At 35.8% G+C, this 16,291-nt stretch overlaps 1 protein-coding gene and 1 pseudogene across 2 annotated transcripts in view; one reads left to right on the plus strand and one right to left on the minus strand.

Annotated features, from left to right (window-relative positions):
• Nucleotides 1-16,291, plus strand: part of LOC118978259 (UDP-glucuronosyltransferase 2B31-like) — a 421,339-nt pseudogene that overhangs the window by 125,346 nt on the left and 279,702 nt on the right.
• The window catches only part of UGT2A1 (UDP glucuronosyltransferase family 2 member A1 complex locus), a 62,302-nt gene continuing 57,961 nt past the window's right edge, over nucleotides 11,951-16,291 (minus strand). For both annotated transcript variants that reach the window (XM_037033628.1, XM_037033627.1), the window contains one exon: nucleotides 11,951-13,321. In XM_037033628.1, the coding sequence (XP_036889523.1) occupies nucleotides 13,042-13,321 (280 nt within the window). In that variant the 3' untranslated portion in view covers nucleotides 11,951-13,041. The remainder of the gene's footprint in view (nucleotides 13,322-16,291) is intronic.

The raw sequence follows: 16,291 nt of genomic DNA on the forward strand, positions 1-16,291 counted from the left end.
GACCAAATGGCAATTAAGACACACGGTAAGTTAAAAATTAACTTTAAAAGGGAAATTTTTGTGCATTATGTTCAAAGTTAATATTCACTGTGGTAATACAACAGAAAAAAAAACACCTGGGAGAAACTATTTTAACCTCCAGAACTTAAAAATCAAATACATTAAATAAAGACAAATTTATTTTCTAGATTGTCAATAAGGAAAAGAACAAAAAACCCTGAAGTAAATATTTCACACACAGAAACACACTCGCCAACATTCATTCTACTCTGTTCGCAGGTGCCAAGTGGTTTAAGTGAGAAAATGGTACACATTTTTTCCCTATGTGAAACAGCAAATAATTTGCTTTGATACACATGGAAAATACTTTGATTAGAGTAATATGACTAGTACAGGGTGTTCAGAATTCCGGAGGAAAAACACAGTCCTCTATGGGATAATTGGAAATAGCTTCAGTGAGGTAGATAACATATAAGGTGACATGAAAGCCTTGGTAGGCAGAGTACGGCAAAAGGACAGATTTCAACTGAATAGAGGAATGAGAAAAATGCATGGATATCTAGATATTTGGTCCATATCCACTCTGGTGAGTATGGACCACAAAGAAAGTTGTGGCAGTAAGTTTTAGAATGAAATAGGGGATAATAGGCAGTCCTGAATGGTTTGGATTTTAATTTAAAGGTAAAATTTATTTACTAAAATTTTAAAAAGGGCTATTACAAGATTATTATTATTATTATTTTTTTGCAAATAATTCTGATGCTAAACATAGAATGGCATATAAAGGCAAGAACTTAAATGAAGGGAAACTGATTAAAAATGTGTGTTTGGTAACTTAAATATGGGACCATAATAGCCTGAAACATGGACTGAAAATAATAAATGTAAAGAATATAGTAGAAATTTGTAATTAGTGATTAGATCTGAGATTGAAAACAATGTATAAGAGGAAAGATACATACTTTTGTACAAAGATGTAAAGAAATATGATTTTCTGTCTGAAAAACCAAAAAGCTGATAGCAGCGTTAGATAAAATATACACAAGATTAGTGGAAGGTTTAGGAATCAATTTGATCTATTACAGGGGCACTGAATCCCTGGGAGCCAGGCTGCACAGCAGGAGGTGAGTAGCTGTTGAGCAAGAGAAGCTTCATCTATATGGACAGCCACTCCTGTTCTTTGCATTAGTGCCTGAACTCTGCCTCCTGTCAGACCAGTGGGGGTGATAGATTCTCATAAGAACAGGGACCCAACTGTGAACTGTGCAAATGAGGTTGCAGTTCCTTATGAGAATCTAATGCCTGATGATGTGAGGTAGAGCTGAGGGGTGATGCTAGCACTGGGGAGTGATTGCAAATACAGGTTATCATTAGCAGGGAGGTTTGAGTGCACAGAGACCATAATAAATCAATTGTTTGCAGATATATACCAAAACCCTTTTAGTGAGTGGTGACAAGGTACATCAGGTGGTAAGCTTTATAGTGCCAAGTGAGTTTATGTATTTTACTTGTGTAGATGCTTCTGGTGGCAGGCTTTAAGTCAGAATTCAACACTTATTTTGGTCTACACATGGCCCACCCATTATTTTCATCCATACCTTTTTCCCACACTGCATACTTGTTTCAGTCACAGTTTTGGTAAGCCCAAATGCTAACCCTAGCATGCAGTGAGTTGTATAATTATTTCATTATAGATTACAATGTAATAATAATAGAAATAAAGTATACAGCGAATGTAATGAGCTTAAATCATCCTGAAACCATCCTTTGCCCTGTCTCTGGAAAAATTGTCTTCCACAAAAGTGGTCTCTGATGCCAAAAATGTAGGAGACCGCTGATCTATCAGATTTTTTCTGAAGTGACTGATTTAGTAAGATAAGTCCATGGAAATATTTATACGCCCCTTAGATATTCAGATTTCGGCAGATTATGTTGCAAGATGTGAAGTAATTATTCATCCATCTACTCATCTATCTATCCCTCTACACAAATAACATACATCAACATAATTCCTTTTACATTAACACACTCAGTAAACAATATGTACCTCCTACATTATCCAAATTTTCTCAGAAGAGCTGTAACTCATGATCAACACTCATAGTGCATGAGCTTTCGTATTAATAGATGAGTTTTGAGGAAGAAAACAATTTTTTCCATCTTGTATCACTTATGTGAGATGACTTTGTAAGAATTATGGTTCATTGTGTTGTTTGTATCTGTGCATGTAAAAAGTGAGAGTAGAAGAATAAATATGATATTACAGACTAGGAGATTATCTAGAGAGCCAGGAAAAAATGTCATATCCCGTACTCCATGTCTAATAAATATTGAGTTATTATAATAGCATCTCTCAATAGAGGTTGGGTTGCAGGTATAACTTGACTGGAATAAAAAAGATATTCAGAATCTGCAACACAATTTCAAACATCAATACACATTTTTACCATAAACAGAAATCAAGTGCTATTGTGAGAACACTTCACCTTGCAACATTCTTAGCTTATACTCCTGCAACCCAAGTAAAAGTTAGTGTTTCTCTTCAGTTCTCATTGATTGGTAAGTACAGTATTGTTACTATATTTATTCTATTACTGTCTTTTCCTTCTTACTACTGTTTCCTCCAAGAATCCCTAACACTCAAGATTTCTTTGAAGACTTAGAACATGTTATGCAATTGTCTTTATTACTTCCCCAAATTGGCCATTATGCTGGCAAAAATTAACCTAATGTTTGGGTCTCTGTGGTCTCCCTTATGCTGTTGATCTATTTCTTTTGTTGTTTGCTGAGATTGAGACCTTGTATTACCCAAATGATTTCTTTTTAAAAATATAGTTGTTACTCAATTACCATTGGCATGCAATATATTAGTTTCAGATATACAACAGAGTGATTAGACAATTATAGAACTTACAAAATGATCATCCTGATAATTATAGTACCCATCTGACACTGTACATAGTTATTAAAATATGACCGACAATATCCCAAATTATTTTAAAAACTTTCCACCTAAATATTGCTTTGATTTCTTGAAATAAGTAAATCTAAAAGAGAACATATTCGTCTTGCAGAAGTTGTCCCCCTAAATTGTTCCCTATTTTATTAAAAATCATCAATATTCAAATAAAAACACAAGTTAGAAATCCCATAGTCCATCTTAATTCCTTCTTTCTTGAACACTTAACTTCTTTTATTTACCAGACCTTTGAGTCCACCCTAGAGTGTCTCATTAAAATGTCTTTATCTCTCTACCATAATGATAAATACCTTCCTTCTGACCTCAGCCATGCTTGTCAGGATTACTAAAGCAGTCTCCCCTAGTGATCTGCATGGTTGTACTTTTCTATGTCTACAATCCATTGTCTACCTTTAATCCCACTATCATTTTTAAAATGCTACTTCATTCATGTCGTGCTTCAGCTAAAATTCTTGATGTTATGTCTATAAGAGCTACCAATACTTAGAAGATCTTCTGTGTTGTGTAAGATAGTTTGGAGATGCAAATAAAAATTTTTAGTAGTATGATATTGTTATCAGGTTGTATTCTTTAAAGGGATATCATAAATCGCATCATAAGGAATATTAAAAACTCCACTGTAATAGGCCTACCTTCAGTAAAATTTTGGTGGGTTTGCAGTTCAGTCTTCCAACAGACTGAAAAGTATGTAAATATAGATGAGAAATTTAACATCCCAATATGTTCAGAGTAGCCAAATTTTTACTTTTTCCAAGCCTCGCATAATTCATTGGGTATCCCTAAAGAAAAGAAAAAACGAGTGAAGTGGACCCAATTACCACTAAGTTAAAATGGGGAAATTTTACCATTAACTTACTGATAAAGCTATTAAAGTAAAACTAAGTTTAGTTCTTTTAGAATAATTATGGCTTATAGACTTCCGGCCAAGATGGAGGCATAGGTGGAAACACTGTGACCCCTCCCACAACTAAATTTAAAGACAGTGAAGTTTTAGTAACAAAAACACAGCCATAACAGTGAAAATTGAACTGTACCAAAGTCTGACAACAATGAACCATTCAGCCAGACCGGTAAGAAGGGCGGAGTCAGCAGCAGAGCGGGGTCAGGCTGGAAAGATCTTTTGGTCTGATCAACCCAGGAGCAGAGGCGAAGGTGGTTGGTGGATCCTAGGTGTGGGGTGGCGATGGGCAAATCCAGTGATGGTGCAGGGTGGCTGGCTGACTGCAGTCACACATTTGTGCCCAGATAAGCCAAGCGAAGGAGTGAACAGTGAGACCGAACGCTCAGGCTAGGGCCCCAGTGACAGGAATTAGAGCCTGAGAGCATCAACTGGAAAGATTTTTTTGGGATTGAGGGGCCGAGAGAGGTTCCCAGGATCACAGAGAGTTCGTTGGAGAGACCCACAGGGTCCTGGAGAATACATGGGCCCACACACCCGGGAACCAGCACCAGAGGGGCCCAATTTTCTTGTGGGGAGCTGCAGAGAAGACAGAAATCTGAGAGAGAGCAGAGCAGAGCTCAGAAAGGAACCATTAGAGGAAAGGAACCATAGAGGGAACCATTTTTTTCCCTCTATGACCTCGCCCCCACATACAGTGTCACAAACCAGCGACTGAGTTGCCCCGCCCTGGTGAACACCTAGGGCTCTGTTTCTCATATGTAACAGGCACGAACAGTCCAAAATATGGCTCAGAAAGAACTCAAAGCCCCAGAGCTTATAACTTTAAGCAAAAAAAAGAAATAGCAAACCTCTCAGATGCACAGTTCAAAACACTAGTGATCAGGATGCTCACAGAATTGGTTAATTTTAGCCACAAATTAGAGGAACATATGGAGGCTAAACTGATTGAAATGAAGGGAAATGCACAGGAAACCAATAGTGATGGAAAGGAAACTGGGACTCAAATCAATGGAGTGGACCAGAAGGAAGAACGAAACAACCAAACAGAAAAGAAGGAAGAAACAAGAATTCAAAAAAATGAGGAGAGGCTTAGGAACCTCCAGGACATCTTTAAACGTTCCAACATCCGAATTATAGGATGGGAAAAGGAAACAGCCACAAGTGGAAAACTTATTTGAACAAATAATAAAGGAGAACTTCCCCAGTCTGGCAAAGGAAATAGACTTCCAGGAAATCCAGGAAGCTCAGAGAGTCCCAAAGAAGTTGGACCCAAGAAGGAACACACCAAAGCACATCATAATTACATTAGTCAAGATTAAAATGAAGGAGAGAATCCTAGAAGCAGCAAGAGATGAGGGGACAGTCACCTACAAAGGAGTTCCCATCAGACTGTCAGTGGATTTCTCAAAAGAGACTTTCCAGGCAAGAAGGGGCTGGAAAGAAGTATTCCAAGTCATGAAATCCAAAGACCTACAGCCAAGAAGGCTCTATCCAGCAAAGCTTTCATTTAGAATGGAAGGGCAGATAAAGTGCTTCTCAGATAAGACCAAATTCAAGGAGTTCATCATCACCAAGCCCTTATTATATGAAAGGGACTTATCTAAGAAAAAGAAGATGAAAAATATGAACAGTGAAAGGACAGCAAACTCACAGTTATTAACAATGACACCTAAAACAAAAGCAAACCAAGAGGTCAGCTAGATCAGGAGTGGAACCATAGAAATGAAGAACACATGGAGGATTAGCAACAGGGGAGTGGGAGGAGGAGAAGGGGGGAGAAGGTACAGAGAATAAATAGCATAGACAGTAGGTAGAAAATAGACAGGGGGAGGGCAGGAATACTGTGGGAAATATGGAATCTAAAGTACTTGTGACACATGGACATGAACAAAAGGGAGGGAATGGTGGGAGAGGGGTGTGCAGGGTGGAAGGAAGTGAAGGGGGGAATGGGATAACTGTAATGAAGTGATGGATAAAATATATTTTAAAAATTTGGCTTATAGATGTAACTAGAAAGGGGGCATTAAACAATAATAAGACAAGTGGAATCTGATCACCAAAACAAATTAACAAGCCAGATATAAGCCAGAGACATTGAAATAAAGAACAGACTGATGATAACCAGAGGGGAGGGAGGAGAGAAATAATGGGGAAAATAGGACGAGGGTCCTCAAGGAATGTGTGTGAAAGGACACATGGAGAAAGACAAAGGGAGTAGGACTGAGGGTGGGAGGCGGGGATGGATGGGGCAGTGGGGAGTGGAGAGGGAAAAATGAAGACAACTGTACTTGAAGAACAATTAAGAAAATAATAGGACAGAAAGAAGGAGAGATAAAGAGAAGAAGGGAGGGAAAAGAGAAGGAAGGAAAGAAGGAGAAAGAATGTGAGAAAGAAAAATAAGAATGAGGGAAAGAAAGATGGAGTAAAGAGGAGGATATAAAGAATAGTTATATGTTATTGTAATTTCACTATGAGAAAGTCAACAAAAAATTTAACCACAACTCCAAAATACTGATCAATTTAAAGCACATTTCCCCCCAATTAAAGTGAAAATGATAAATTAGTCCCACCATATTTGCAATGAATCACTATTGATGGTTTTTGAGTATAGTAAGTGTTGTATTTCTGTCTTTATCTTGTAATAGTCTCTGATTGGCTCATATGCTTGAAGGATTTTTGAATACGAGTCTATTTCCTTCTCCTGAGTCAAATCTCCTCACATCTCTTGATGGGCCACTGTATTTATAGCAAAAATTCTAGGAGTATTTTACACTTATATCCACCACCTTTTGGTGATGTGAGGGAAACATGTACATGCTACAAATGCTATACTGCCTTATTTTATGTTTCTTGAAGGGAAACAAGTAGTAAGTATTAATTTTAGGATTAATTACTTTCAAATTACCAGGTCAAACATTTATATGAACAAAAGTATTTTTTTCTTTTTTAATTTTTTATAATTTTTAATATTTTACTTATTTATTTAATTTTAGAGGGGAAGGGAAAGAGAGAAGGAGAGAAATATCAATGTATGGTTGCCTTTTGTGAGTCCCCTGCTGGGAACTTGCCTGCAACCCAGGCATGTGCCCTGGCTGGGAATTGAACCCAGATCGTGTGCTTCACAGGCCCATGCTCAGTTCACTGAGCTACACCAGCCAGGGATTTATTTATTTATTTATTTATTTATTTATTTATTTATTTTGTGGACGTTCATAGTAATATCTTTATTTCACTTCTTAGCAGTGTTAGCATTTTTATTAGGCCTTGACAATGTGTGATTATCTCATAACCCACTTCTCAAAAAGGCTGTGAAGGACCACAGTGATATTTCCTTTTCTTTTCTGTTTTTTAAAAAATATATTTTATTGATTATACCATTACAGTTGTTCTATTCCTCCCCTTCATTCCCCTCCACCCTGCACACCCCTCTCCCACCATTCCCCCCCTTTAGTTTATGACCACGTGTCTCAAGCTCTTTAGATTCTATATTTCCCCTACTATTCTTGCCCTCCCCCTGTCTATTTTCTACCTACTGTCTATGCTATTTTCTGTACCTTCTCCCTCCTTCTCCTCCTCCCACTCCCCTTTTGCTAACCCTCCATAGGTTCTTAATTTCTATGGTTCCACTCCTGATCTAGCTGTCCTCTTGGTTTGCTTTTGTTTTAGGTGTAGTTGTAAATAACTGTGAGTTTGCTGTCCTTTCACTGTTCATATTTTTTATCTTCTTTTTCTTAGATAAGTCCCTTTAACATTTCATATAATAAGGGCTTGGTGATGATGAACTCCTTGAACTTGACCTTATCTGAGAAGCACTTTACCTGCCCTTCCATTCTAAATGAAAGCTTTGCTGGATAGAGCCTTCTTGGCTGTAGGTCTTTGGATTTCATGACTTGGAATACTTCTTTCCAGCCCCTTCTTGCCTGGAAAGTCTCTTTTGAGAAATCCACTGACAGTCTGATGGGAACTCCTTTGTAGGTGACTGTCCCCTCATCTCTTGCTGCTTCTAGGATTCTCTCCTTCATTTTAATCTTGACTAATGTAATTATGATGTGCTTTGGTGTGTTCCTTCTTGGGTCCAACTTCTTTGGGACTCTCTGAGCTTCCTGGATTTCCTGGAAGTCTATTTCCTTTGCCAGACTGGGGAAGTTCTCTTTTATTATTTGTTCAAATAAGTTTTCCACTTGTGGCTGTTTCCTTTCCCCATCCTATAATTCGGATGTTGGAACGTTTAAAGAAAGATGTCCTGGAGGTTCCTAAGCCTCTCCTCATTTTTTTGAATTCTTGTTTCTTCCTTCTTTTCTGTTTGGTTGTTTCTTTCTTCCTTCTGGTCCACTCCATTGATTTGAGTCCCAGTTTCCTTTCCATCACTATTGGTTTCCTGTGCATTTCCCTTCATTTCAATTAGTTTAGCCTTCATATGTTCCTCTAATTTTTGACTAAAATCAACCAGTTCTGTGAACATCCTGATCACTAGTGTTTTGAACTGTGCATCTGAGATGTTTGCTATTTCTTTTTTGCTTAAAGTTATAAGCTCTGGGGCTTTGAGTTCTTTCTGAGCCATATTTTGGACTGTTCGTGCCTGTTACATATGAGAAACAGAGCCCTAGGTGTTCACCAGGGCTGGGCAAGTGTGAAGCTTGCCAAGTTGTGAAGCTATATGTGGGGGCAGGGTTAAGGGAAAACAATGGCGGTTCCCTCTGCTGCCTCCTGCCACTGCCACAGGGGCTCGTGTGGTCTGTCCCACTGCATGTGAATGTGTGATGGAGTCAGCCTGCCACCTTTTGTCCTCATTGGGTTTGCTGCTGGGGCCTTCATGGTGCGTCTCACTGCTCACTCCTCTGCTGGTTTATCTGTGCGCCATTGTGGGACCACGGCCAGCCCACCGCCCTGCGTCCTCACTGGGTCTGCCTGATGCTACCCCAGCTGCCTGGGCACCTAGGGTCAGGGATCTTTCCTGCCCACTGTGCTCCGCCGCTGGTTCCGCCCCTCTTACCGGTCTGGGTTGAAGGGTTCGTTGTTGTAGGACTTCCACATAGTTCAATTTTCTGTTCTTTGGCTGTGTCTTTGTTTACTAAACCTTTGTTGTATTCAAACTTGGTTGTGGGAGAAGGCACAGCGTTTCCACCTATGCCTCCATCTTGGTGGAAGTCCCCTAATTTTTATTTTAATTGTTGTTCAAGTATAGTTTTCTGTCTTTTACCTCCACACCAGCCCTCCCACCTCCCTCCCATTTCCACCCCCATTATTGTCCAGGTGTCCTTTATAGTTGTTCCTGCAAGCACTTCTCCTTTCCCCCTGAAATTCCTTCCCCTCTGGTATTCTTTTCAACTGAACTATGAGAAAACTCTAAAGTTTTTTTGTCTTTAGGATTCTATTCAAAGTTGGGTTGAAATACAACCCAGGTTTGAACATCTCCTTTTAGAGTCATCACATTTTAGTGTTCAGAGTTATGTCTGAGGTCATGCAGTTCCATGCTTTTCATTTGATAACAAAGTTTTTCCTGAGGACACGCAGTATGATATTGTCAATGACTGATGAGAACTGCAACTTACAGCTTCTTAGTCAATGTGTTTATACCCTCTAAAGGCCTTGTTTTATGTGCTTCACATTCTACTGTGACTACCAAACCCATATGTGATTTTGATTTCTAAGACATTTAGGCTACATTGTAGGTATGACTGAGTTTATATATAGCATTTATCAAAATTTTGTAATTAAAGGAGTGATTCACAATAATAAATATTAATATATCTAGTAAAAGAGAATGAAATTACATGAAAATTTACAAAAGTTTATTACATAAGGTTTATTTGAAGTGTTACACCAGAGGTATTCTAGATTAAAAGAGTGAATTATAAACGACTAATAATCATTTTCTTTAGTTATTATTTGCATACAATTAAATTATAAGTGCAATGTACTAATCTATAAAAATAGTTAGTAATCAGTAACTTATTTGTTTCAATATACCAAGTATATATTTTTATTTAATGACTACATTTTCTAAGATTGCATAATAATTTAAATGAGATTGTTTTAATTTCAAAGAATTTTTGGAATTAGCCTGAACACATGGTCAAATGCTTTGCTGTAAAATAAAGCAAAAGGCAACAGAAAAAGAGCCTCAGTGGTTAGTAATTACTAATATTTCAGATATTAGATATTAGGCAGATAGATATCTAGAGAAAACTTTTATTAGGCTTTTTAGGTGTGGCCATGTTACTAAGTTCTTTTCAAAAGCAGGTGAGCAGTCTTTGTACAATATCTTGATCACATGATTTAAATGGGAAAATATTCTTCATTGCCTTAATATCTTGAGTTAGCTTATAGATGTTGTTGCCTAAGTATATAGGCAAGAACAACGTCCTATGTGATGAAGGCACACCAAACTAATGAGATAATTGTTTCCTTTATATGTGGATGGATTTTTCAGTAGAGCTTTCTTTCTCCCTTAAGACATTTAGATTAGAAATACACTTCTATGCAACATGAAGCATGATAGTGTACTTATTTTTTTACTGAAGCTTATACTGCTGTGTCTATCATTTTATTCCAAGTGAGAGACAAAGGTACTTTCAACCAGGGAAAACCCATGGAGCTGAAGAGTAGGGTGCAAATTCTAGATATACAAGGTGGGGCAAAAGTAGCTTTACAGTTGTGAGTATGCAAAACAATTTATTCTTGTATTATTGTTTATTAATTATTGTATTATTTTTCATATGAACCACTGTAGACCAACTTTTGCCCCACCCTGTATTGTGAAGTAATGCTGACAGATATTATTGGACAATTATAAAAAAAAAAGAGATAAATAATGAGTTCAGTATTTTTTACATGAATACCTGGAAAGACCGAGTTGATTTTTAACTGAAATATGGGCAGTTTCAGGAGACCTGGTTGGGGTGGGGGAAAAACAGATCATTTTCAAATATCAAATGTTTAAAGTACACGTGAGCTCTGATGAGGGTGGCTCAGTCCTGAAAAGTGAGAGTTCGCTGGTTCCATTTCCTGACAGGGCACGTGCCAGGGTTGTGGGTTCTGTCCCCTGACAGGGTGCATGGGAGAGGTGGCCAATTGACATTTCTCTCTCACATCAATGTTTCTCTTCCCTCTCTTTATCCCTCCCTCCCCTTCTCTAAAAATAAAGAAACCTTAGCAAAAATAAATGAATTAAAATAAAATAAAAAATGTAAACATCCTAACATAGATGAAGAGACAGCAGTTGGACTTGTAAGTCTGGATAAAGTATGGATAAACTATCTATACTTTATCTACAGATAAAGTATACTTGTAAGTACAGATAAACATAAGAAATATAAATGTTACAGTAATTTTATAGTCATACAAATAATTATCAAAATTATTTAACTAGATGAGATAATTAAAGAAATAAGTTTGAAATTAAAATAAAGGTCAAAAACAAAAAGAAAACTGGCCCAATTCAAGCCTAAAGGCATATAAATTAGAATGTGGCATGGTCTTACTATATTTGAACATTCTTATATTGTTAAGTATAACAATATGGTAAATATTGTATAATAATATGGTAAAGAAATAATCTTGATTTAAAAAAATATGTCACTAAAATAATAGAAACATGTTGAATACTTTCAATCAGAAGAAAAATAAATGAAATGAAAAATTTTGCAGAAATAATTAAAATTTCAAGTTGCCTTTGAAACATAATAAGAAAGTAAAAATAAAAAATAATTAAAAAAACAGAAATAGAAATAGGTAAAGTTATCATAAAGACAAAATATGACAGTTTTCCTGGCAAATATAAGTATAAAAGATAATCTGTCAAGTAGAAGATGATTTGTAGGATTTATTTGACTATTCAGTATGAATATATTGAAGAAGAAATACTTTTATGCTTTCATGATACACTTATTTTTAAGTTAGAAGTAGTTTCTAATATACCATATTGAAATCAAGAAGAATTTCAAAATTATTAGCAATACAATGGATATTATTTATTTATCTGCTTAATTACACATCAAATATTGAAGTCAAATCCTTAGACATGTCATTAGGTTTATAAAGGGGAAAAAAGTCCAGTCATTAATATATTTGTTAAATCAATGCAAAGCTGATTCAAATATGAACATTTGCCTTTAATTAGTTTTTTTGCACTGATAAATTATTACAAACCATTTTTGGTCAAGAAGATCTGCTAATATCTTATTTTCTTGTGATAACAATTGATTAATTTAAATTTGTAGATGACAGAGACAAAAAATAATATAATGATCTTATATTCCAGTTAAATAGGTATTCGTTTTTTGACAGAAAGCTAAATCTTTGATTACAGTAATTGTATATTATGAGCATTCATGATTTTAAATATAATGAATTAACATTTAACTTTAAGTTTATTAATTGTATCATTAACTAAAAAATTAATAAAATTGCCATTTTCTATATTTCATATTATTTTCCCCAAAGTGATCTGTTTACCTTTAATTATTGCTATATTTTTGGTCCTTGAGAAAAATAATGACTTAATTGTTCACTTTTGTTTGAAGGTAATACCTAGACCTCTGCACTAAGGGTACCCAAGGTAGAACATAAGTCATGATTATGTATGTGTTTAATGAAAATTTATAGACCTGTCCGAGTGTGACGTACCATCCCAGTTATCAATTTATGTTCTGACCCCAGTAATATTAGGCAAGCAGAAGGGCTTAATTTTATGAAAAAAATCAATACCATTCTTATAACATGCTAATCTTCCATAATGTTTCCCTGACTTGTATGTCCTAGAGATCTCTTGTGAATATTATTTTCTTATGTTGTGTCCTTTACATCCATCTAATTTAACTCACGTTTTATTTGTTCCCTAGAATTTAGCACATTGTTAGTAGCATATCACATAGGGTTAAAAATAAAGAAAGTTTTGATATTTTGCATAGAATATGTATAAAACTCTTAATGTCCCTGTGTCAGGAAAGTGAGAGGAAGGAAGTAATTCCATCTGACAAAAGGCAAAGGAAGAATGGGACATGCTTGCTAGTTAATGATATTGTCCAATTCTTGGCTTCACCAGTAGACTAAGTTAGAAAAAAGTGGGGATTTTGAAAGCATGATATATTTTCTTTAGGTCATTGTGGTGAACCTGAAAAGGATTGCCTATTCAGGACTTTATCACACTGGAAATGATCTATTCCCTCTTTTTTTTCTTTCCTGTTTTACCAACTTTTTGATAAAGAAATAAGCAACATTTTGTGACCAAAAATATAGCAGCTGCCACACAGGTCAGCAGGAACCCAATTACATCCAAAGAGTAGTATTGGAACCAGGTAAGGTTGTGAGCAGCTGGTCGAAGGTGTTTGGCTCCTTTGTGGCGCATGACAAACTCAATCCAAAAGACTGCTCGATCCAGGGGCTTCATAGGTTGATCATGTTGAATCCTTGATAACCTCATAGCATTCTCTTTATAACTGGTAAACAAATACATAGACAGAAATCAGAGTTTTTGTTTTCATTGAAGGTAAGTATGTAACACTTTTGCATAACACATCCTGCAAAGGCTATAGACTTGCTGAGAAAACATTTAATTCTTGCTGTGACATGAACTTTGCTACTGTATAGCATTTTAAGAATTTTAAAGGAGAGACTGTGAAAGAAATACATTTTTGACAAAATGTAAAATATAAACATATAAAAAAGGAATGAGGCTAATTTTTAAGAAGGAATCTTTATATTGCTTGTGAAGTATGATTTTAATGATTATTTTAAGAAAAAGATTGTGGCCAACCCCTCTTGCAGGAAAATATCCTTTAAGAATTCTGTAAGCATGGACCCTAATGTCTGACTAGTAAGTAATGATAGGCCCAGGACACCGGTAGTTAATATTGATGAGTCGTTTTTGCAGCATCTAGGATTCCTTCATTGCACACACTTGTGCTTTTGTGAAGAAAGGACATTGTTCACATTGTCAATGTCTAAATTGGATGGAGATACCAGGGTAATTTTAGAAATGGCAAGGAGATGGATTTTGAATTTTCAAGGTAAATATAAATATCTCACTAGAATTTGAGCCCCTAACCATTGTGGCATCATGGTGGTCATAGTTATAGAGCTAATATCTCTAATGGTCTCTCAAACAACAAAGGGTATAGGCATATATCTGAAAGGCAAGTCATGCATTCACTTGACATTTGGTGGCTGAGACAGAATTAGTACATATATTTTTGGGTTCAGGTTTGTGATAGAATTAAGTCCAGGGAGCTCACAGAGTCCCAAACAAGTTGGGCCTAAGAGGTCTACACCTAGACACATCATAATTAAAATGACAAAGCTGAAAGATGAGAAAAGAATACTAAAAGCCACAAGAGAAGAGCAGGTAGTTACATACAAGGGAGCACGAAGTAGACTGTCATCTGATTACTCCACAGAAACATTTCACGCCAGAAGGGAGTGGTGTGACATATTCAAGGAAATGAAAAGTGAGGACTTAAAACCAAGAGTACATTACCCAGATAAGTTAGTTAAAATTAAAGAAGAAATAAGGAACTTTCTAGAAAAAGAAAGTGCTAAAAGAGTTTGTCAGCATCAAACCAGTACTACAACCAATGTTAAAAGGCTTTCTTGAAGAAGAAGAAAAAGAGAAAGGAAGAAAAAACAGAAGACAATAGTCTAACAATAAAATGACACTAAATACATATCTATCAATAATCAGCTTTAATGTAAGTGGCTCAAATGCTCCAATCAAAAGATATAGGGTAGATGCATGGCTTAGAAAACAAGACCTACATACATGCTGTCACCATGAGACCCATCTCAGATCAAAATACACACATAGACTAAAAGTAAAGAGATGGAAAGAGATATTTTGTGCAAATGGAAAGGAAAAATTAAGCTGGAGTAGCAGTACTTATATCTGACAAAATAAACTTTAAAACCAAGGCTATGTTAAGAGATATAGGACACTACAGAGTGATAAAGGGAATAATCCAACAGGAAGATATCATCTTAGTAAATGTTTCTTCACCCAGTGTAAGAATACCTGAATATGTGAAGCAAATTTTGATGCACATAAAGGGAGAGATTGATAGAAATACAGTCAATAGTTGGGAATCGTAACACCCCATTGACTTCAATAGATGGATCTTTCAGACAAAAAATCACAAGGGGACAGTGGCCTTAAATCACATACTAGATTGAATGGTCTGAATGAATATCTTCAGAGCATTTCACCCCAAAGCAGCAGAATATACATACTTTTTAAGTGCACATGGAACATTTTTTTTAGGACAGACCACATGTTAGGACACAAAACAAGTCTCAACAAATTTAAGAAGATTGAAATCATATCAAGTATCTTAACACAATGCTATGAAACTAGAAATCAGTCACAAAAAGAACATTGAAAAACATGCAAAATCATGGAAGTTGAGTAACATTTAAAAAACTGAATGGGTCAAAAATTTATGCAATTTATATTTACAAGGCGAGAATCAAAAAACAGAATTTATTTTTAAAACAATTGTATAATTATTCTTACATGCTTAAACTTCAGTTGCCTTCAAAATACTCTCTATTTGATACAATACACCTAAAGAGACTTTTTTTCCCATTGCTCAACACAGTTGTTGTAATTGCTGATTTTGATGTCTTTTAGTGCTTCTGCTATTTTTCGTTTCGTTTCTACCACATGGGTAAAACATTTTCCTTTGAGGACTTTTTTCATCCAGGGAGACAAAAAAATGTCACTTGTGCCAAGCAAGATCAGGTGAATGAAGATGTTGGGACACAGGGGTCATGACAGTTTTAGTCAAAAACTTCTAAACATGGTGTGGGAAGGTGTGCTCTTAAATCACTCATCATGAAATGGGCAACTACTTAGAGTCTTCAAAAAAATAAAACTCACTGAAGCTGAACACAGACTCTTGCAACAACAACAGCTGGTACAATGATATGGATGGGTTCCTAGAATACTCATGTAGTCAGGGAAACCTATGCTACAAGGGCCCTGCCCTTCAGAAAATAATTCCAGTTTATTTGGGTCCCCCCATATAAAGTTATAACTATTCTATCTCCCTATATACATGCATATGCCAATGATAGCATGCACTCAGCTTTAATGAGGGTTATTTTTGAATGATTAATATTTAGCAATTTTTAATATTTAGCAATTCACATCAATTCACACAATTCACAATTAATATTTAGCAATTTGCATCTATTTTTGTATTCACTGAACACTTATAATATTTACAGAAGTGTGTATATTTATGAAAATAAGCATAGGATTCAAAAGATATCTGAGAATTTGTGTCATCACGAACATCATTTTTTTAAAAAAATACTGATAGGTATTTGAACTTGGACGGTTGTTTGCAATTTTAGCAAGTGACTTCATCAATTTGGGAGATGAAATAATAAAGTGCTTTCTACATGAGTCATGT

This window comes from Sturnira hondurensis, unplaced genomic scaffold (genome assembly GCF_014824575.4).
Source record: "Sturnira hondurensis isolate 20B ecotype Veracruz unplaced genomic scaffold, ASM1482457v3 Scaffold0021666, whole genome shotgun sequence".
Taxonomy (NCBI): Eukaryota; Metazoa; Chordata; class Mammalia; order Chiroptera; family Phyllostomidae; genus Sturnira; species Sturnira hondurensis.